At 40.8% G+C, this 24,169-nt stretch overlaps 1 protein-coding gene across 4 annotated transcripts in view; it reads right to left on the reverse strand.

Annotated features, from left to right (window-relative positions):
• The window catches only part of LOC103010337 (BICD family-like cargo adapter 1), a 123,610-nt gene that overhangs the window by 47,056 nt on the left and 52,385 nt on the right, over nucleotides 1–24,169 (reverse strand). For all 4 annotated transcript variants that reach the window (XR_009005043.1, XM_057526591.1, XM_057526590.1 and 1 more), the window contains exons 3-4: nucleotides 6,788–6,904; nucleotides 3,660–3,806 (exon numbers count right to left, since the gene is read on the reverse strand). Coding sequence is in view for 3 of the 4 variants with exons in the window: in XM_057526591.1 (XP_057382574.1) it covers nucleotides 3,660–3,806; nucleotides 6,788–6,904 (264 nt within the window). In the remaining variant the exon portion in view is untranslated. The remainder of the gene's footprint in view (nucleotides 1–3,659; nucleotides 3,807–6,787; nucleotides 6,905–24,169) is intronic.

Here is a 24,169-nt window from a genome sequence, read left to right on the forward strand (position 1 = left end):
GAAGAGCGGTCCCCGCACCGCGATGAAGAGTGGCCCCCACTTGCCGCAACTGGAGAAAGCCCTCGCACGAACCGAAGACCCAGCACAGCCAAAAATAAAAATAAATAAATAAATAAATAAATAAATAAAGAGAAGAGGAACATACTTTAAAAAAAATATATATATATATTTTTGGGGGTGAGGATGGGAGAAGAACTTCTGGGGATTTAAATTTAATTATTTTATCCTTTTATAAAACAGCATTTCTGGGTCATCCCTGTTCATTAAAAAGAGTGAACACTGTATATCTTTTCCAGACTGTCATCCAGGTGGGCTTATGGCTCCTGCAGAGATGCAGAGACCAAGGGGCAGTGGGCAACTCAGAGCTCTGTTGTTCTCATGAATGGGGCAAGCTGCCTTGCAGAGCCTGCAGCCAATCCTTTTGGTGCCCTGGGAGCCTCCCTTCCGCTGGTCCAGTATCAGAGAACATTTGCTAATGGCACCAGTGGTCTGGACGTGCCTTAACTAGGAAGAGTTTGGAGCCTGGCTGCTCGGAGAATGAAAAAGGAATTGGCAAGCCTGCTCTGCATGGTTCCAGTGGATCAGCAATACCTGCTGGTCCAGTGGGAACTCCTCCAGCCTTGGTTTTGAGGAAACTCAGAGAGAAGAAATTAGGTTTTGTTTTTTTTTAAAGATATGCCTAGGAAGCATTTGGCACAATTACAAACGGCATTTACTAAATTGACAAAATGCTTTGCAATTATTTTCTAGACAACTCCACATACATCTCAGCAGGAGAAGTTCAGCACAGACAAGTACAAGTTCTTAGTCACTGGACAACATTAGTTCAATTACTCATACACACTCAAAGGTGCTTAATTAATTATAACAGCAAAAGAACAAAGACCAGGACAGGTCTGCCCCTCTCTGGTCAATAATTGATCCATAGACAAACTCAGAAAAACCAAACCAAAGCAAGGAAGAGTCTATTAAATATAAGAACCCTCTAACATAAGAAATATCACCCTTTATAAAACAAAGATGAAACCAAATGTATTTATATGTATGAACAAGGAAGACACCAAACGTCTTGTGATTGGAGAATATACTAAGTTCAAGCTTACAATACTCATGCCCTTAAAGTTGGCAGAAGTGGGGGCACTCTCCCCATTTTACGTTGTGGGAACTGAGACGGTGTGATGTTAAGTGATTTCCCTAATGGTACACACCCAGAGTCAGAGCGAGGTCTAGACTCCAGGTCATTTGCTTCCTGGGTCCCTACAGTAAGCGGGGCCTGTATTCTCTGCTGATGAAAGCCACCCACTGATTGGGACGAGGCCCGTGCACACATTTATAAGATGCTCAGCTTGGTATGAAATAGGGCAGTTAAGTTGCCCTCAGAGGGACAAATCCTTTACTGGGTATTAAGAGTTCAGCAAAATGCCTGATTTTTAAATTTACTGGGTGCTCAATAAATAATAATTTTTATCACTGCTCAGCCTGAAAAAAAAAAATCAGAGTTGGATTTGATCAGTGGTTTAAAAATCTGTGTTTGACAGTAGAACCCCAGTTACATAGTGAACCAGATTAAAGGGGGCTACTCTGCTTGTGGCAGGCCTGTTGCCCTGCCTGCTCAGCCTTCCTCTCATCCCTTGTCTGAGGAAAAGGATTAAAATCATGGGATTACATATATTCCAAGGCCACTAGCTCTACGTTTTACAGGTGTGATTTAGGACCATTCACCTACTCCCTGAGTGAGCTGAAATTTCTATTTCTGTATCAGTACAGGCCATTTCATCAATAGAACTAATTAGCAACACCTTAAGGAGAGTTTTATATGAATATAGAAGGAAAAAAATTACAAATAGTTCAGAAAGATGAGATTTCAGCCCATAAATGCAGATTTTCCAAATCAAGGTGGGAACTCCCTGACTTGATGTAGGTCCTGCACTAGTGATACGCTCTTACTCTTGAAGAAGCCCAATCGGAAGACAGCGAGTGTGCAGATGGTGAGGATGTGAATATAGTGTGACTGGGGACTCTGGCTGCTAGAGAACATACAGCCCACTGTGCCAGCCAGGCACTGCATGGTCCACACTAGTCCTGGCTCTTCCCCATCTCCAGGTCTCCCATTCTTGATACGAAATAAGGACTTTTCATTTGTGAATTCATGCTGGACTAGAAGTTTGTTTTAGGCAGGGCCATTTTCCCATTTTTCTGTACTTCTTTTCCTTCTCCTCTCCATACTCTACCTCAGCAACCCTCAGGAGAGTGCTTGATGGGGTAATAAATGCTGGTGAAACACTGACTTGCAGAGGCCAAGTGATACACTGGAAGCTATCATTGAGCACCAGGTAAAGCAGGTAGGAGGGTCCTCTTATGGATTCTACCAAGGACTTACTACACTTCTTAGGATAAAGGATTCATCTTTCTAAGCCTATGCAAAAACACTCTGTTCTCTGTAAAGCGGCATACAGATGTTCATGGCTATTATCGTCGTCAACCTTAAAATATGAGCAAACTCCTTTCCATTTTGAAAACTGCTGTGAGGCTTTAGCCAGCATCATTTTCTATTCAACATTTACTGAGGCCCCACTTTATACAAAGTTCTGAGCTGAAGGTATAAAAGCATGGAGAGAGAAAAACTGTTAATTTGCCCTTAAAGAGGTTAATTACTCAGATGGCCGTTTAACTGATGGTGTCAAGTGACCTTAGCCTAAGAGGTCTCCTTATCCCACAACCCAGGGCTTTCCTCAACAGCCAACTGCTGAGCACAGTGGGGCCTTCTGAGGCCTGGTCTTTGGGTGGGGACACACCTGGCGCTCGAGTATACTTGGCTGACCACTTCCACACGAATGGCACCGTTGCAATCTACTCCGCTCCCTGGCACACTCAGAGGACGCCCAAGGGGAAGCAGCGCATTCTTAGCCACTGGTCCCAGTGGTCCTAGGCTAGCACAGCAAAGCTTTCTCGGCAGCAGGTGCTACACTCTATTTCTGGGGAGGCTGAGTGATTATCTTGGTTGTTTAGGGGGTTGTTTCCTGTCAAGTGTGAGCTTTGGGATTCAGCTGAGGCCTGGTGGCAGTTCCCAAATAAGTACAAATATAGCCATGAAGCAATTTCCTTTAGGAAGAAAAAAGAGGCTAATTAGGCTCATAGAGGGGTCAGCCTGTGCCTTTGTTAACAACTGGCAGAATCAGGATATAAGTCTTGCTGTGTTCAGTGGGCAGCTTCTTGGTTTCTGTTCAGTGCCAGCCAACTAAATGCATGAGCCTGGGGAAGCAGCAGCAGAGAGCACTGTGAGCCAAGCACAGAGTCACAGGCTCCCTCTGAAATCTCCGGCAGGTTTCACAAACCCCAGGAGGCAGAACAGCACTCCTGGTGTTCCAGTCATGTTAACAGCCCAGAAAGAACTCAGTGAAACTGCTCCTGGGGCCAGTGGCTCAGAACAAATTGGGAGGGTGACCTGTGGTAGCAATGTGCTTGTTCTTGGCAGAGAAAGACCAGCCCAGTTAGCAGAGCCTGAGGAGAACCATAACCAGGCCCAAGGAGAGACCTCAGCTTTACCCACTCCTGACCCCGGTGGTGGCACTGGCCTCCCAGCCTTTCCCTTTGGCTGGGCAGCTAAGCACTCCTTTGATCTGACCCTGGTCCTACGTGTTGCTTCTCTGCCCCAGTACCTGGAGGTCTTTGTCATGGCCCTGCCTCTCCAGGATCAGCACCCGGTCCTGTAGCTCCTCCACAGTCCCTTGGAGCAGGTCATTCTCCTCTAAGGTGGCACTGAGACGGTGCTCCAGCTCCCGTTTCCGATCCGACAGCATCTTGATCTGAAAGGGTGGAGAGCCACAAGGGTGGTGCGGAGTTACACCGGGCTGATGAGTAGGGAGGGAGGGATCAGCCCCGGAACATGAAGGCAGGTGTCTCTCCAGGTGCTCTGACCAGGGGCCTAGTGCCTCCACCTCTGAAGGAACAGCTGTGAACTCTTAAGCTGAGGAGAAAACCCCTCCCCTTTGGAAACCTGTCTGGGAAGGGGTAGGAGTTGAACTTTGGGGAAGCTGGAATGTGGGGTGCCAGGCAGAGGCAAGGAAGGTTAGTGCTGTCTGGAAATTCCACAGATAAGACAGATGAGGGCCCCACCTTGCTGCCTATAACTTTTTTTTGGCCCTGCCGCACGGCATGTGGGATCTTAGTTCCCTGACCAGGGATCGAACCCGTGCCCCCTGCAGTGGAAGCGCGGAGCCTTAACCACTGGACCACCAGGGAAGTCCCCTGCCTACAACTTTACTTCAACCCCACAGTTTATGGAGCACTGGAACCTAATCTGCGGGACCATTCTTCTTTCTCAAGTCCTGAGCAAAAGAAAATGCCCAAGACAGCCTCTGGAGCCGCTGTATTCTCATATTCTATGTCTCTCCTTTGTCCTTCCCCCACTGCTGGTAGGTCTGGCTCTAGAGTCATGGTCCAGACCCCGGGTTAATGGGGGAGCCAGCAGGATACAGAAAACATAGCAGTGCCTGCATCAGCCCGTGTCCTGGGAAGGGACACGACATGGACACTAGTAAATAACTGATTTTACTTGAAGTATCTTTTGCTTGAGCAAGAAATTTGTGAATAGAAGCAATTTTTCTCTTTTTATTAAACAGGTTGATATGTTTGTACACTGAGTATCTAGCTAGTCTCAAGAAAGATACAGACCTTCTTTTAGGAAGGTCTGTCTTGTCTCTTCCATTTCAGTGAGAAAGCAGAGGAAAAGAGGAAAGAGATGCTGGGTAAGAAGCCGCCCAGCACTCCCCAAGGCCAGCGATGCTTCAGCCCAAGAACCCTGCTCTGCTCAGGGGCTATGGGAAGCCTTCCCAAATCCCTTCAATTGCTAGTGGCCTTGGAAACTTTTGGAGTCCTGCAGGTCCCCCAGCTCCTCCCATTTATCAGTTTCCTGCTAGACTGATCTCTCAACCAGTTTCTTGTGAATATTCTCCTGTTGTGTTTAAGATGTTCTCCACGCTCTCTAGTCTAGCATGACAACAATTCACTAAAAGGACCAAACTCAGACTGTTTCCAGGGGAGATTTGGAAATAAATGTCTAACTTGTCCCAAGTCCTCTGAAATCTTTACCTTCCCCCTGCTTTTTGGCTGTTCTCACTCTCTGAATTCTGTTCATAGGGCACAGATCTTCCCTGGCCACCCACCCATCAGATAGGATGCTGTCCTGGGGAAATGAAGTATGTGGCCTTTGTCCAGAAGGATCAGGTATCAGGCCAAACCAAAGAAACACTGTCTCTCAAGTGTGCACCTGGGTAAGGGACCGAAAGGAGCAGGCCCTTTTGTGAATGGGTCCACTATTCCCCACACTGAAGCAGCGTTACCCACATGAAGGGAATTCTTACTCTAGTTGGTTTTCATTTAAATACCCTCTGACCTTTACATTTTCCTTCCCATGGATCACCTTTGTTTCCCAAGTTCCACTCAGTGAAGTCATGAGGTAATATGGTTCTGATACACAACCCCACCCCTTAAAAAAACTTAGCAGTTCAGCACTATGTGAAGTAACTTATTTGAAATAAACAATTTCATAGCTTGGCTTTTAAAAGTAGCAGTGTTACTGGATGAAGCAAGGAATTGGCATTAGGCAGCCAACCCCCTCTCCCCATCCTACACACCCTGAAACTTGGGACCAAATCTGGCCATAAATATTCCTGGGAAAGACCCTGTGTCATGAGGGTCTAGAAACAGTGAATTGGGGGTGGTGGGGAAAGGAAAACAGGCAACTTGATGGAGTCAGACTTTGGCAGAGATGGTTGAACAGCACATCATGCACACAAACCGTCACAGACAGGCATGCCAAACCCACCAGCACAAACTACTTACTTCAAGAACCTGCTGCTCAATACCAGTGGGAATTCCAAGGGAAGGGAAGAAGGAAGGGAGTGAGAGCCAGGAGAAAAGAGAAGATATTGACAGACTTTAGGAAAAACATCTTCATGTCATTTATGAAGCAGGAGAGCAGCCATCTGGGCCTCTTGGGCCTGACCACGCTGGCTGGTTCCTTCACCACAGTTGGGGTGCACGATCATGTGGCGCTAGACCGTCCCTCAAAGTGTGACTCAGCCAAAGCGCTGCTGTTCGGACACTTGGCTGAGGGGCCCTGGGAGCAGATTAGGTGGAAGTCTCCTCAGGAGAGAGCCCCCATTTGGGCTGGTGATATGACCCCTCCCCTCTCCTCCCCACAACTGGATTCTCACAGTATTGTCCCGAGTGCTACTTTTTTTCCCCCTCTGGCCCACTCAGGCCATAGACCCTGCCTGCCCTCTCATATACTTTCAATAACATTACTTTCTTCCGAACACCACACACAGTGCTTTCCACGTATTAACTCATCAGATCCTCACAACAACCCTATGAAGTAGACACTTCTATTAATCTCAGTTTATAGGTGAGAATAATAGGCCCTATTAAGATGGACTGAACTGGACCCAAATGGAATGGAGGAAGGGAGGATTCCCTTTCCAACCTTCTATTTAGGATTGGCATGGATGTTCTTTGAGGGATCAACATATTCAGTAAAAAGTAGGGCATTCATAATTGCAACACACTCAGCAGTAACTCTGAGCAACCTTATTTTTCTAGACAACAGGCTACCCGGAGGAACATGGTCAAGTGTTCCCCATTCAGTTTCTCACAGGTATGTCTCCCTAGAGATTTTAGATAGAGCAGGTTTTTGTTCAGAGGGCTCCTTGTCTAAAAGACCTGGCACGGCACCTCCAATGAGAAAAGCACTTCCATCCAAGCACTGCTGCACGGGGAGGCTCACCTCGGCCTGAAGGCTTTCGAGTCGGATGATGTGCTGGTTGGTTGATGAGTTTTTCTCCCGAAAGTCTTCTCTGAGGGCATGGACTTGCATGGATAGCTGTCTCTCAACTTCTGATGCCTGCAAGCAGAAGAGACCATAGAGCTGATTTAGAGGTTGTACAAAAGAGGCCTGATTTGCCTTTCATTTCTCAAGCATCTCTTTGCAACTCTATTCTACAAGTACACGATGAGAAACTGGTTTCCCATCCCTGGTCCCTTTGTTCCCTCACACCCAAACAAGACTAACCCCTATCCCTACCTCCACCATGAATGACTCTGTCTAGGTCTAAGACCACTTTGCTGATCAGAGGAAACAGGCCTAGAAAGTTGTAAGTTCTCAAATGTTAGTTATCATCATTATGATTCTGCACACAGCAGAAGCTCAGCAAACATCTAAATTGAGAGACATTCTCAGTATTTTACATGGAAGAATAAGACTGATATACCTAATACCTTAGAAATTCCTTTATTTCTCCCATACATTTCCTTAGTGGGGCCCAGGCAAATCATCTCTGTCTGTATTTCTTACTTACAGTCAACATGGGTACTATTTAAAATACCCTGTCATGTCTGTCAAGATTTTTGCTGTTCATTCCTCAAGGAACTTTCGATTCTCTGGGGAGTGCTGGCTGAGGTGCTCGTTTCCCACCCTTATCCATTTATTCTCTAATGCTGAAACACAGCAAACACCAAATACCATTCGGTGTGTCAGGACCTTCTCTTGAATATGCAGGAGAGTACTTTGAAAGAATGCACCCTTGGAAAGATATGAACTCAGTCATCCTCCGGAGGGCCCAGCCCAGCCCCCACTGAGGAAAGCCCTGAACCCTGCCCTGTGGAGGAGAGCCACAGGACAGGTTAAGTAACTGCCTCAGTGCTTTTCTGAGGCCAAATAGGGTCAGTAAGCTTTATGCGTTCTCAGGAAAGATCACGGTGTGCAGAAATGGTTGGGAAAGGCTTTCAGAGGAGGTGGGGTGGTAATAATGTTGAAATGGTAGGCTAGTTGTTCAATGAGGCTCTTACAGTAATGGTTATACGTTCAATAGCTCCTTTTAACTTCAAGTGCTGTATAATCAATTGTCCATCTTTTTTTGGTTCCATAGATTCAACAAACGTGCCCCCCGCCCCAGACTACAGAGCCACAAAAATCAACCTCTAGTGCTAATTTTTAAACAATTACAAAACATACAACAAAAGAAAATCAAAACATCTCTTTTTCTTCCTTATTCTAAATTTAATTTTAGACACTACCAGCTTGTTTCTTAATCACTCAGAAACACAATATTAGTCATCCTTGCCTAAAAATAAAATTAGTATTATTTATTGAGTACTTCACTATGTGCCAAGAACTGTGCTAAATGCTTTACCTCAATTGTCACAACCAAAGTAGGGCCTGTCACCCTCAACTTACTACCAAGGCAACAGGCTCAGGGAAGTGAGGGAACTTGCCCCATATTTTAGTGAATGACACCATCAGAATGGTAAACTTTGGGTTGTCTTACTCCGAAATTTGGACTGCAATACTGCCTTCTTACACAGTATCTTGAAATAGTTTTTCCTATTTCTATCACTCACTATTGAAACCAACTTCATGAGTCCCATTTAGAAAGGCTGTTTTTCTTTCTTTTCTTCTTCTTCTTTTTTTAATACTAAGCAATTTTATTTATGACTTGAAATTTCTTCAAATAGAATTTAGGGTCCATAAGGAAAATTTCCTCTTATAAATGCTGCAGTTCGATTGCCTATACTGAATTCAGTTGACTATCAGGGTTTCAAATATGTTCAGATTACAAAGCACTGGGTAATTCAGGCAGCTGACCTCATTCTGAGCATCACTGCCTTGACATGAATCATGAGACAACCAAAGAGATGCACTGAGGGCTACAAATCTAGCCCAGGTGGTATCAGAAATGCTCCTGTAGACAGTCTCCTCTCCAAGTGATCTTCCTAGAAATAAAATTTGTCTCTTCCCTCCAGGAAGCATGACACCAAAGTCTCAGCTCCTAACCACTATGTTATAATGTTTCCTTTAATTGTCTGACTCCTCAGATGTGCCCAAGGATATACTGTTCACAAAGACTTCTAACCTACAGCTCTCATATGAATCTCCAACAGCCCTAAGAAGCAGGAATTGATGGCCTCATTTTTCAGACAAGGAGGTGGAGGCTGAGAGGAGTGGCACTGCCCTGGTCTTCAGCCTCCCGGTTCTGTGCTCTCCCACCACACCATGGCTACCTCCAGCCAGGTGGCCAGTCATTTGTCTGTGACGGTGATGGAGGGGAATGGATCAATCAGACATATAAGTACCATCTGCAAGGAGCTAATGCACCTTCCAAAGTATATTATTTCCTTCTTTTTCAGAGATGGAAACTGGCTCAGATACTTAGACCTGACTACCAGAATGAATATTAGCTATTTCTGCACATAAATAATAATCCCTGAAGTTTGACATAACTCTAATGTTCTAAATGCTTTCTGAACAAAGTATCAGAAAGGTTACAAAGCCAATTTTAGTTCTATAGTGGATTTCAGAGCTTCTTTGAAGTTCTTCAAGTAGGAGAGTAAGCCAGAATAACAGTGGTCTTTCTGAAGAGATCTGCTCTGCTCCTGAGAGGAGGGATATATGATGAAAGGAAAAAAAAGTTAAGGGTCAGATGGTCAGGGTTAAGAGTTCCTGTCCTACCATAGATATGGGTATGAGTTATATGAGTCATTTAACCTCTTTGAGTCTCACTTTCCCAATTTATAGACATATTCCTCCTTTACATTGTAACACAAAAAGGGCAGGTTTGAAGGTATGCCCATTTCCCTATTTGTAATTCAGGACTTCGTGGGATTGAGTCTAATCACTGAAGTGTAGGGAAATAAAGAAAGGAAAGAAATATCGCATTGCTACAAGTTTAGGGCAACTAGGATCAGTTGTTTGTTTTTTAAAAAAACTCAGGTACTGAGAACACCATGTGTATGTTATAAGGAGCTGTCATACACACAAGTCCACTGAGAACAGCCTGTTAGGTGACTTGGCCAACATCATGAAGGTCAAGCTAAAAAATATAGGGAAATACAGAAATATTTGGCAGCCATACCTTTCAGTTCTGTTCTCCTGGTGGCCTTGCAAAGATAAGCTATTTAATATCCAGGAGCCATACCTCTCTTGGAGATAAAAAACTTTCTCCTTCTAGGTTTAGGGCAGCTAGTCATGGCCCTGGGAACTTTTTTGGTGGTGGTGAGGTTATATTAATTATATATTAATTCATTTTGAAAGCAGAAAATGACAGGCATGGGACTTACAGTTTACTTCTCAAAATGATGAGTTTTGGCTACCATGCCTGATTAAGCAGCCAGTAACAGCTGTGGCAAAACTGTGGCAGAGAATGACATCTATAATCATAGGTGAATATAAAAAAAGATGGTATGCTTTTAGCTCAGGTATTCTTTTATTCTTAAACTCTTAAATTTTTTTTAATAATAAGAGTAACAGGTGACTTCCCTGGTGGTCCAGTGGCTAAGACTCCGTGCTCCCAGTGCAGGAGGCCTGGGTTCGATCCCTGGTCGGGGAACTAGATCCCACATGCATGCCACAACTAAAGAGTTCACATGCTGCAACTAAGAGCCCAGTCTGCATGCTGCAACTAAGAAGTCCACATGCTGCAACTAAGACCTGGCGCAGCCTAAATAAATAAATAAATATTAAAAAAAAAAAAAAAGAGCAACAAATGTTTAGAGTAAAACAAATTAAGACAAACTGAAGGACTGAAATGAAAGTTTAAGTCTCCACTTATTCCTAATCAGCAGTACCACTCTCTAGTGATATATCTAATATCATCCATATTAGAGATACTTCTTGTGAGTCTTTGTAGAAATTTTCTATTCATATCTATCTATCTAAAACATTACTAAAATTTTGGCTTTAAAAATACATATAGGGTTTCCCTGGTGGCGCAGTGGTTGAGAATCTGCCTGCCAATGCAGGGGACGCGGGCTCGAGCCCTGGTCTGGGAAGATCCCACATGCCGCGGAGCAGCTGGGCCCGTGAGCCACAACTACTGAGCCTGCGCGTCTGGAGCCTGTACTCCGCAACAGGAGAGGCCGCAATAGTGAGAGGCCCGCGCACCGCAATGAAGAGTGGCCCCCGCTTGCCGCAACTAGAGAAAGCCCTTGCACAGAAACGAAGACCCAACACAGCTAAAAGTAAATAAATAAATAAATAATTAAAAAAAATACATATAGTGTTTTAACATCTTTCTATGTCAATCTGTAAATCTACCTTATTCTTTTTAACAGTTATCTGGCATTTAGTTATATGAATATACCATAATTTATTTAACTAGTCCCTGCTTATGAGCATTTATAGAGTACTTCAATTCTTTGCTATTATAAACAGTGCTTCCAAAAAATATCCTTGCTAATCAATCTTTGTACTTGTGGGAGAATACCCTATAAGTGAATAAATTCCTATAAGTGGAATTACTAGATAAAAGGAATGCATATTCATTTTTTTTTTTTTTTTTTTTTTTTTTTTTAAAATCAAGTTCCTGCCCTTCCCAGGGCTTATCTTTTTTTTTTTTTTTTTTTAAGGATTTTCTTATTTATTTATTTATTTATTTATTTATTTATTTATTTTTGGCTGTGTTGGGTCTTCGGTTCGTGCGAGGGCTTTCTCCAGTTGCGGCAAGCGGGGGCCACTCTTCATCGCGGTGCGGGGACCGCTCTTCATCGCGGTGCGCGGGCCTTTCTCTATCGCGGCCCCTCCCGTCGCGGGGCACAGGCTCCAGACGCGCAGGCTCAGCAATTGTGGCTCACGGGCCCAGCTGCTCCGTGGCATGTGGGATCTTCCCAGACCAGGGCTCGAACCCGTGTCCCCTGCATTAGCAGGCGGATTCTTAACCACTGCGCCACCAGGGAAGCCCCATATTCATTTTTATAGGCACTGCCAAACTGTCCTCCAAAAATGTTGGCTCAATTTACTGTACCCCTACTGACAGAGTATAAATATGCCTGCTTCCTAATACCTTGCCACCACTGGGTATTATGAAGTGTTTTAATCTTTAGATACTTATTTGTAATGTTCTCAAAAACATCTCTTTTACTTTCATTGCATAAAGATTGAATAAAGAAAACAAGACATTCAAGAAATAACTCTAGTTCTGTTAAAGAATGCTGGAAAGTTTAACACATACATTTCTTGAACTACCTGAAATGAACTACTTTTATAATCTGAGTGCTCGGGTAATTATTTATTATTTAATTAATCCTCAAATTGGCAAAAAAAAACCTGACAGTGTGTTCCTTCTGCCCAATATGCTTGATTTGGTCAAGTACCATCTAGGACAGATTACTTTCTCTCCACTGAGCAGAGCTGTTCCATGATTACTTTTCTTATTGACATGATTAGCAACATAAGAATATTTCACTAAACTGTAACATTTTAAATTTGTTTAAACTGGCCAAAGTAGAACTGTTAACTATATACTTTTTTAAAATTTTATTTTTATTTTTGGCTGCATTGGGTCTTCATTGCTGTGTGTGGGCTTTCTCTAGTTGTGGCAAGCAGGGGCTACTCTTTGTTGTGGTGCGCGGGCTTCTCATTGAGGTGGCTTCTCTTGCTACAGAGCATGGGCTCTAGGTGCGTGGGCTTCAGTAGTTGCAGCATGTGGGCTCATTAGTTGCAGCCCTCGGGCTCAGTAGACGCGGGAGCGCATGGGCTTCAGCAGTTGTGGCACACAGGCTTAGTTGCTCCACGGCATGTGGGATCTTCCCGGACCAGGGATCGAACCCGTGTCCCCTGCACTGGCAGGCAGATTCTTAACCACTGTGCCACCAGAGGAGTACCAACTATATACTTTCTTGTTAAATGGAGGCAAGGAAGTTGCATTAGTTACACATGAGCATCCATTTAACTTATTTGTGAAAAGAAAAAAAATGAGCCAATTAACTTAGAAATTATAGTAGGAGAGATCTACCATTTTATTTTTATTTTTTAATTGAAGTATGATTGATTTACAGTATGTGTTATTCAGTTGTACAGCAAAGAGATTCAGTTATACACACACACACACATTCTTTTTCAGATTCTTTTCCACTATAGGTTATTACAAGATATTGAATATAGTTTCCTGTGCTATGCAGTAAGTCCTTGTTGTTTATTTTATATATAATAGTGTGGATCTATTAATCCCATAAGTTTGTTTTCTATGTCTGTGAGTTTGTTTCTATTTTTGTAAATAAGTTCATTTGTATTATTTCTTTAGATTCCACATATAAGTGATATCATGTATTTGTTTTCCTCTGACTTTCTTCACTTAGTAAGATAATCTCTAGGTCCATCCATGTTGCTGCAAAATACAATATTCCATTCATTTTTATGGTTGAGTAATATTCCATTTGTGTGTGTGTGTGTGTGTGTGTGTGTGTATTGCACAGCTTCTTTATCCATTCAGCTGTTGATGGACATTTAGGGTTGCTTCTATGACTTGGCTATTGTAAATAGTGCTGCTTTGAACACTGGGGTGCATGTATCTTTTTGAATTAGAGTTTTCATCTTTTCTGAATATAAGTCCAGGACTGGGATTGCTGGATCATATGATAACTCTATTTTTAGTTTTTTATGGAACCTCCATATTGTTCTCCATAGTGGCTGCCCCAATTTACATTCCCACCATCAGTACAGGAGGGTTCCCTTTTCTCCACACCTTCTCCAGCACTTACTATTTGTAGACATTTTGATGATGGCCATTCTGACGGGTGTTTGGTGGTACTTCATTATAGTTTTGATTTGCATTTCTCTAATAATTAGTGATGTTGCGCATTTTTTCAAGTGCCTGTTGCCCATTTGTATGTCTTCTTTGGAGAAATGTTTATTTAGGTCTTCCGCCCATTTTTTGATTAGGTTGTTTGCTTTGTTTTCTTTTTCTTTTTTTGATATTAAGCTGTATGAGCTGTTTGTATATCTTGGAAATTAAGCCCTGTTAGTTGAATCATTTGCAAATATTTTCTCCCAGTCCGTACGTTATCCTTTTTGTTTTTTGTTTCTTTTTGGGTCGCAGCACGCGGCACACAGGATCTTAGCTGCCTGACCAGGGATCAATCCCGCCGCACCCCCTACAGTGGAAGCACATAGTCCTAACCACTGGGCTGCCAGGGAAGTCCCTATTTTTCAATTTTCAGTTTCTGTAACAGAACCCCAGAATATGGGTTTGTTTTGAAAATACATTTTGTTGATTTTCCCCCAATCTTTCTACATGTGTATGTATGTGTGTATGTACAATTACCCACGATCATATTACTCATATAGATTTTTCCATTTTTCACTTAGCATGGTACCAGAAACATTTCCATGTTATTTATTATTACACTTCTTAATCGTCACTTTAAGTGATTGCATAATATTCCATCAAGTAGATATGTTATGATTTCCTTTACCATTCCCTTATTGTTAGGCATCTGGGATTTTCCCATATTTTGCAATTATAATGAATACGTGTCACCTTGGTGGTGGCAGCAGAACTTTACTACTAGTAGAAGTGGAATAGAAAACCTAAGTTTTCCAGTAGAATGGAAAAACTGAGTCAGAAAAGTAGATGATTATACTTTAGAATAGAAAATTTACACTAATTTGAACCGAAAATGGGTTTATGATTAGCCTTTGCTTAACTGGAAAATCCAATTAACCTGAAGTCTGTATTTTCTTACTTTCAAGGTCTTATAGTTAAAAACTTTCAAATTTGGTAATAGGTGCCATGAGCCTACTGATAGTAAAAAGGAGGCTTATCATGTAATATGCTATCTTGATTATTTATAGTAATAAAAGCAATAGCCATCTACTAGATGGTAAGTAAATGCAAAAATGTATGATAGCCTTTTGTTCTCACTAGGCTTTAGTATGCCAATTCCTCCCAAAGCCTTTCAAAAATAAAACTCAGAAGTTAAGTTTGTTTTGTATTTATATTTTACTTAATATATAAAGATAGTAAGATTTTCACCAATACCTTTCCAAAGAGGAGGTTTCATTTCTGGTAATACGGTGGGCTAGGTTATTTGGACTGACCTTCCTACTGAAAACAGCTAAAAATACTGGATAAAGTGGAAAAGATTTCTTAAAAGCATCAAAGAGCTGACAAGATAGTGACAGAGTCACATTAATATTTCACATATGCAAATTATTACAACCAACCAATGGAACACAAACAGTAACAAATAAACCTAACTACACCACAAATAATAGCATAACCACAACTGTAGGGGGCCAAGAAGAAAATAACTTACTTAAATAGCTTTGGAAAACAGTCTTTTGACTGTATACTGTAAGGTTCAGGGAAAAAAGAACTCTACAGAGCTACTGAACTGTAGTTAAATAAACTTGTTTCTCACGGATGTATGGTTTAGCAATTCTAACATTACTGTAGTGTTTAACAGAATTGAACAAATAAGTAAATGTACCATGGATAATGAGAACCGGGTTCTCTTGTGGAAAAAAAAGGAACAAGTAAGGGAAGAGGGAAGGCTAACATGAACTCTGTGGTACTGGACTAGAACTGGAGACATCAGAAAGAATTTATGGTTTTTAATACATATATAAATGGAGAGATTGAGAAATGATTATAGATATCTGTTTATGAATGTGTTAGCATTTACACACTTATTTCCTAATTCTGTCTTCTGAGAGGGCCTAAAAGTAAGACATTCTACTGCTCACATTGGTTTCTATATACCAATCTCTAATAAATGAACTAAAGCTCCTTGGAGAAATGGCTTGTTCCAGGGTTGGGGAAGGAAAAATACAAGATGAGCCTGGAACATCTTGTGATGCCAGAAAGAAAGGAAGTGCTCCAAAAATGATGGAGGTACACTGAATGGACATAGGAGTCAACTCGAAGGAGCTCCCAATGGCTAAGGCTGGGACCATATGATCAATAAAACAAATAATGACAGCAATGGATTATAATGCGTAGAATAAAATAAATATTCATGAATCTGCAATGATAAGTAAATAATTGGATAAATTAATTAATAAGGGAAGAGAGGCAGCTCTTCCTTACAGAAGAATTCCAATTAATAAATGTAGAAGGACCATTGGAGACAGAAAATCACCATTAGGCAAGCATCACAGTAATAACTGTTTCAGGCAAGAGCTAGAGGATGGGGACTTTCTTGGTGGTCCAGTGGCTAAGACTCCATGCTCCCAATGCTGGGGGCCCAGGTTCAATCCCTAGTCAGGGAACTAGATCCCACATGCCGCAACTAAGAGTTCGCATGCTGCAACTGAGACCCGGCTCAGCCAAATAAATAAATAAATAAATACACACACAAAAAAAGAGCTAGAGGATGAATGCTAATAACTGGTGGGCAAAAGTCTGACAAGAAACAGGATATTTATATGGTCTCAAAGTATCTCCCCGTAAGACTTATTGATTACAAAGAGGAAAAGAGTAACTTCACAGTGGAGAAGCCTGGCAGATACTACCTTAGCCAAGTGGTAGAAGTTAATATCACCAGTAAAAAGAATATATATATCAACACCTCATGTCCTCAATATGAAACACAGAGAAGGGCACAACTGCATTTCTGTGCTATTGCTGCAAAATTGCATAACCTAATTTAATCATGGCAAAACATTAGACAAATCCAAATTGAGGGACCTTCTATAAAACAATTCATCATTACTCTTCAAAAGTACCAACTTCAGGAAAAACAAACCAACACTGAAGAACTGTCAGGGATTGCAGGAGACAAAATAAACATGACAACTAAATATGGGAGGTTGAGCTGGATCCTGGGCCAAAAAAAGGATGCTGGTGGGAAAATTGGCAAAATTCCAGTAGGTATGTAGATTAGTTAATATTGCCTCAATGTTAATTTATTGGTTTTGATAACTGTACTATGGTTACGTAAGATGTTAGTATTAGGGGAAAACAGAAGAAGGGTATATGAGAATATCTATTTTTTTCCCTAACTTCCTTATAAGGCTAACATTATTTAAAAAAAAAAAATACCGCATTGGTAGTGCCATTAGACACTTGGCAGGAGAAAACAAGTCATCTCTGAAGGATGGTAACTTCATCCAAAGATCAAATAATTTCCATAAATAATTTTCTAATAAAAATAAGCAGATTATAGTAAAACAAAAACAAAAATACCCATAGAAACAGAGACTCATGAGCAAGAACCAGCACAAACAACAACAGAAACATTCATAATGACTTCAGATCCTAGAATTATCAGATATAGATTATAAGACAAGTGTGATTATGTTTAGATAAATAAAAGACATGATTAAAAATATCTCTGTGGGGCTTCCCTGGTGGCAGAGTGGTTAAGAATCTGCCTGCCAATGCAGGGAACACGGGTTCGAGCCTTGGTCTGGGAAGATCCCACATGCCACGGAGCAACTAAGCCCGTGAGCCACAAGTACTGAGCCTGCGCATCTGGAGCCTGTGCTCCGCAATGGGAGAGGCCGCGACAGTGAGAGACCCGCGCATGGCGATGAAGAGTGGCCCCCGCTCGCCACAACTGGAGAAAGCCCTCGCACAGAAACGAAGACCCAAAACAGCAAAAAATAAATAAATAAATAAATAAATTAAAAAAAAACAAAAACTCTGTGGAACAGAAAAATATAAAATACAACTGACCAGACTGAAAATGACACAAGATGTCTAGCAATAAAAAACAATCCTTTGAGTTCACATAGCACCCTGGACACACACCTCTAGCAAAGCACGTATTACATTTTATTACAGTTATCCATTTGCATCCTTCTCCCTCACCACATTTTATGATTTTTAAGGTGAGGGGTGACTGAGTCTAATTCATTTTTGTATTCCCAGTGGACAGTACAATGCCTGGCATATGATAAGTATGCAAAAAATGTCTGAACTGAACTGAACTAAGTATCTTTCATGGCTGACAGAAACTGCCCTTGAGCAATTAAAAGAATCAAGTCTAAATGTATAGTAGTATAGCTACTATAGGATGAAAAAAAACAAAAGTAAAAATCTCCAAAGAACTAGAGTAGACACACAGACCCCCAAATTTAAGTCAAAATGTTAACAAAAGTTTATTAAGTTTTTACTGTGTGGCCAGATTTATGCTATGAACTAGGGATACAATAGTGAGGAAGACAGATCTGGTCTCTACTTCAGGTTCTAAAAATGTCAGAGCTGGACCTTACTAGAAAAAACAAACCAGTTATTTGAACTCCCTCATTGCACAGATAAGGAAACTGAGGCCCAGAAGGGATGCATAAGGGTCACATAACGAGTAACTGAAAGGTAAACAAATGAGATACCAATTTAGGGAGAATGACTGAAAAGAATGGAAAAACAAATCACAAAAAACAGGGACTTAAAATTTTAATAGCAATGCAGTTGATAGAGAAGGTTAGAGAATGAGAAAACAAAACCAAACCTGAGACATAGTAAGTAGAGTACTGATGCTTGCAAATATTCAAAGAAAAACATTTTCTTTTCCTGGTCTCTCATCTTGGGTTTCAACTAGATTAACTATTTTAATCTCTCTCCTGCTAGACTTTGAGCCCTAGTATCCACATTATTTAGTACATCACTGGTGCTTAAAACATATTTGGAGAATGAATGGTTTATGTTTTATCAGAAAGTCAGTTTTCCTGTCAAGTTCTATTTTTCACTTTAGAATACAGAGTATCCTCTCTAGACTTTGCAAAGTACTACTTTACTACCAAGCCAAAGCAAACACAGAAACAAACACCTAACAATTCCTTCGAGTGAAAAATTTAAGATTTTAACAAAATGAAGATAAGTTTCATATTGATCAAGCTTTTCATTTTATTTTAGCTTAATGGGAATCTGTTTTTCTGAACAACCCAAAGTTCCATGCCTGTTACAGGTAGACATTTGCCCATCTAATCCATGTTGGGTTATTGGGTTCTTGTAAGTTTATGCTGTTACATGATAATGGTGTGGCTATGGACATCTGCTGTACTACTTTACTAATTAATACTATCTTAGTTCAGATATGTGATGCAGACAGATGAAACTCACTTTGTACCCAAGATTTATGTAGAAGGATGTTCACTGCACAATTGTTTGCAATAGTAAAAGACTGGAGGCAACCAAAGTGTCCACTGTTAGCAGATTGGATGTATCAGTGCAATGGAATGCTATATACATCTACCTGCACTAATATGACAGGTGAGAATTCTACCACTGAATCACCCATGCACTGATTACTTGCATTAATATGGAAAGATTTCAACAATGTAATATAAAGTGAAAAGAAAACAGCATATTTGATCCTATTTACCTAAGATTACGTGTATATGTTTATTTAAGTGCACACATGCATAGAAGGCCTGGAAGGCTGTTCATCAAAATGCTATCAGTGATTATCTTTAGAGGATGAGATTCCTAGTGATGTTCATTTTGGAAAAAAATTTGTCATAAAGTTTGAATATTCTATAGTAGTATGCATTATCTTAATAATTAGGGAAAATAAAGTTATTTTATTTAAAAATACGTAAATTCATAAGATATCAACCTAGGGAGAAAGGTGAAAGAAAAAAAATTAATATCAAATAAAGATCAGAAATTTTAGTAATAATGAGGCTGGGGAGAGTGATACAACAATCACAACAAACCTCAGACAGCATAAGCTTAGAAAGACTGAGGGGGAAGAGAAGTTATTATTATTATTTTTTAAACTTTTAAAGTTCGAAAACTTAGTTTCATGTCCCTATGAGGTATATAAAAAATACAAGACACAATCTCCATCCTCAAGTAGCTGAAGGAGAATGAGATGAACACTCACGAAGAAGCCAATATAAGGTACAGAATAAATATTTGTACATACTGACAGGTAGTATGAGAAATGCACAAATAGCTCAAGACAAAATATGGTAGATGTCTTAAGAGAAGGAACAACAAAGAATATAGCTGTGTGATCTTGAGAAAACTATACAACCACTATACCTCAGTTTCCTCATCTGAAAAAATGGTGATTAAAAGATCTACCTTAACAGTTATGCCAGCATTAAAATGAAATAATGTTAGGGAACCGTGGACCGGAACCGTCCGCCCTGGCCAGGCATGAAAATAACTGCTTGCATAAGTTGTCTCACAAGAGAAGGTCCCAATAGGGAACAAGGAACTGACAAACTGCCGCCAACCAGAAGAATCAGGAGGGGCCGAAAAGAGGGAGGAGATGCCAGCCCATAATATATCCTGCCAACCTCCCAGAAACACTCACGCTGGAATCCATACTGACTGAGAGATGTGCATGCCACCAGGAAAAGCCCTGAGCCAGACCAAACATGGGCATGAGCAAAACGACTGGGCAGAGGCAACCCGGAAATTAACCCCCATCTCCACAAAACCCAAGACTGCGAGCCACGACGAGGCAGAGCAGTTCTCCTGGGTTCCCTTACCCCGCTGCTCTCCGCTTGAGCGCCGCTTTTCAATAAAGTCTTTTGCTTCATCAGCACGTGTGGCTCCTCGGACAATTCATTTCTGAGTGTTAGACAAGAGCCCCTCTTGGGCCCTTGAAGGGGTCCCTCTCTGGTAACAATAATGTAGATAAAATGTTTAGCACAGACTAAATATGTAATATGTTATAGCTATTACTATTATTTATGATAAAGTGAAAACTCCAAATAGAATACTGACATTTGCTCAAAGGAAAACATGCAATTTGAAAGTTGAAACCTCAGAGACTATCTGGCTCTAACCCCTAATTTGGTGGCTGATGAAACTGAGGCATGGGTCAACAAAGTGAGGCCTTTGATATGATTTGCGTGAGCGAAAGTAAGGTCCTGCCTAAGATCACACAGCTAGTTGGCACTTGACTACTATTTTCAGTTTCTTTCCATTTCAATACCATTATTTTTCTTTCAGACAAAAACAAACAGTCACATATTGGATGATTTTCAGGGATGCCAAAAACTCATCCCCTAGAATGAGGACAGTCTGATGCCATTAGCAATGTTTATTACTCATGGGAGGGAATGCCTGCTTATATGAGATATGTGGAAAGCTGCTCTTTGACATTTAGAAAGTGTACGCCCACCAGATAGGGGCCATGTCTAATTTTGTTTTATTTGAAAGAACTTTAAAATTAGAGCACAATAACAGTTTTATTATCATCCTTTTCATCATTATCACAAACGTAATCCCTCAGCATCAAAGACCTTAATGGAAAAAGAAAAAAAGGAGAAATGTTAATCCACTTTTGTTTCTGGAGGAGGGCCATTATTCAATGTCAGATCCCTACTGCTAGTTTAAAAAAAATATTTCAGAAGAAGTCAGAGAGAATAGATTTTTAAATTTTTATTTTTAAATGTTCTATGAGGACTCATATAATAAAACAGGCCCTAGATATTGCCAATATACTGTATTCATAATCAAAGCTTTTGATTCATGTAGTCTTTTTTTTTTCTTTTCTTTTTTAAACCAAAATGACACAATACTCTGTGTTCACTCGATGGCCTGGCACTTTGCACTAACTCCAACATGGATAAAACACTTGCTTTCTATGCTTTTAATTGAGGATACAGAGATGAATAAAACTCAACTCTTGCGGGAAAACTGTCTTCCAAATTCAGGCTCTGAAAAGAACATGGTCTTTCTTCTCTACCAGTTACGGCATTGTGTAACCTCAGGCAAAACTGCAGGACTCTTTGTGCCTTCGTTTCCTCACTTGTAAAATGAGGATAAAGTGGTAACTGCCTCAAAAGGCAGTTGTGAGCATGAGATAAATTAATCTATGTAAAGTGCTGAGAAGAGTGCCTGGTGCACAGTAAGTACTGCATGTGCGAGCTGTTCTGTTGCTACTATTGTCTGCATCACTATTAATGCTCTAATAACCTCAAATATCAACTGGATTGAAGACCTGATGTTCAAGTCATTGGCCCAGAAAGTCTAAAAGATTAAATACAAAAGAGGGCAGATCTTAAAGAGCCTAAGAAAATTTGGCATAGAGATTGATTGGAGAGAATGACAGCCCTCACTGAGGCCGAGATGCAGGGAATCTAGGCACTCTCTTTTATCCATGGATGTGGTGTGGTGATCATAGAGAAACCTTGAAAGGTCTCAGGGGTAAAAAAGGGGAGTGGATATGGAAATGTAGCCAAGCTAAAAGAATTACTATCCAGTTAAACTGAGGAACTGCATTGTCTGCAAGCACATGTCTGTCTTGGAATAGGCCTCCCTGTTCCCTCAGGGTTGAAAATACCAAAAGCACTGCAAACTTCCCAGAATTCGAAATGTTTATGCTTTCAAAAGATTACATGGAGATACCTGGAAAAGAAACTGAGAACCTTTTCATAATAAACAGGAAGGCTGAGGGGGAAGACAGATACTTTGAATGACATTCTACTTAAATTTTAATTTAGGTCAGTGATGGGAATGGGTTGGGTAAGTAGACACTTAGGAGTCCTTCACAAGAAGACAAATGGTGTTGTCCTAGGGACACACTCAGGATTCCCTCAGAAAATAACTGTCACAGCTAATCCTAATAAAGAAAGAAAATTCTAGTATTATTAATGTTTTTTATTTCTTTTGGTCATATGGCTCACCCGGGGACTCATCTAGACCTTAAAAAAGGTTGGAATGTTCAAATGTTCCTGTTTGGAGGTGGAGAAGGGTTAAGGAAAATTTGCTTTCCAAACTGGTGGTCAATTTCTTCTTCCCACCACCATAAAAACAAAACTATTAATCAAATTATGCTTTTTTCTTTTTTCCCTGTACATGCCTCTATGATTTTGCTTATGGTGTGCTCCCTTCTTGGAATATCTTTCCCTGAAAATTTTCACCTGATAAATTCTTAACCTTAATAAGGCCCAGTTCAGAGGTGACACCTGTATCGCTTTTATAATCTCCTAGGGTAAAATGACTACATTATTTGCAGTCCTGTAATAATACTCTATTTTGAGTATTACATACTCTATTCTGTTTATTTGTTTACTACAGTCTGTTCTGTTTACTTGTTTACATGTGTGTTTTCTCTCTTACACTGTGAAGAACTTAAGAACAGGAATTGGAACTCATATTAATCTTTGCTTAAAAACGTATACAGCACATAGTAGGTGCTCAAATGTTTACTTTATGAGATAAAATCTGAACACCTTAAGTACTTTTTGAGATAGTCAAGCTAAGACTGGAGAAAACAGAAGTGGGATTAAGCTAAACCACAGGAGTGTCCCTTTAGCAAATTTCCAGCAGGATCATCAGGTAATTAATGAGATAATTCCCTTTGATTTAAATAGTCCATCCACAGGAAAGGGCATTATTTCCTCCTATAGGTCATCACCACTCAGGCGGATTTACTTACGCTTTGATGTAAATCAGCTATGACTGATCTGCTGATTTGCTGATTGGTTCTTCTACATATACCTTCACTCTGCTTTTGCATGTGGAATCTTTCAATACTCAGAAACCACAACTTCTTCCCCTGTGCCTTCTATAAACCTCACAGAAGTCTTTCTTTTATAAGGTCATTACTGATTGATACAAAATAGATTTGAATGAAATCCTTTTTGGAGCTTGTCATTAAGTAGGCACCCCCAGAAGTATATATATGGAAGTAGGCTTTAAATTCAGATTTATTTGGGACTTCCCTGGTGGCCCAGTGGTTAAGAATCCGCCTTCTAATGCAGGGGACGTGGGTTCAGTCCCTGGTCAGGGAACTAAGATTCCTCCATGCCGCCGCGGGGCAACTAAGCCCACGCTCTAGAGCCCGTGCACCACAACTAGAGAGCCCGTGTGCCACAACTACTGAGCCCACACGCTCTGACACCCACATGCCGCAACTAGAGAAAAGCCTGCGCACTGCAACGAAAGATCCTGCATGCCGCATCTAAGATCCGATGCAGCCAAATAAATATTTAAATTCACATTTATTTTACCCTGAAGAGAAGCCCATGTTCTGTTAGTTTGGGTTGAATGCAACAAACTAAATCTGAGGAAAAGAAAGATAATGAATATTTATTAAGCACTTTCCATGTCCAAGCACTGCTCTAAGTAACACGTTATTTCATTTTATCTTAACAATGCTATGGGATATGTCCTGTTAACATGTTTTGAGGATGAAGAAAGTGAAGCTAAATGAGATTAAGTCACATAGTTGAGGTCATTTAATCAGTAAATGATAGAGCTAGTATTCAAATGCAGGTCTGATCTGAAAGCCAATGAAAATGCCACTCTACAACCACACCCACAGGAAAAGACTCCTCACACCTACCTCTGGTTAGGCTTACCAGCAACAACCAGACCTCCAGTGGGCACTTCTTCCTGAATGCTTTCAGACCGCTTTTGTAACTTATCTCCAGCCCTGACCTCTTCCCTAACTTCAGGCTCCTCTATCTAACTGCCTACTCAAC

This window comes from Balaenoptera acutorostrata, chromosome 13, assembly GCF_949987535.1.
Source record: "Balaenoptera acutorostrata chromosome 13, mBalAcu1.1, whole genome shotgun sequence".
Taxonomy (NCBI): Eukaryota; Metazoa; Chordata; class Mammalia; order Artiodactyla; family Balaenopteridae; genus Balaenoptera; species Balaenoptera acutorostrata.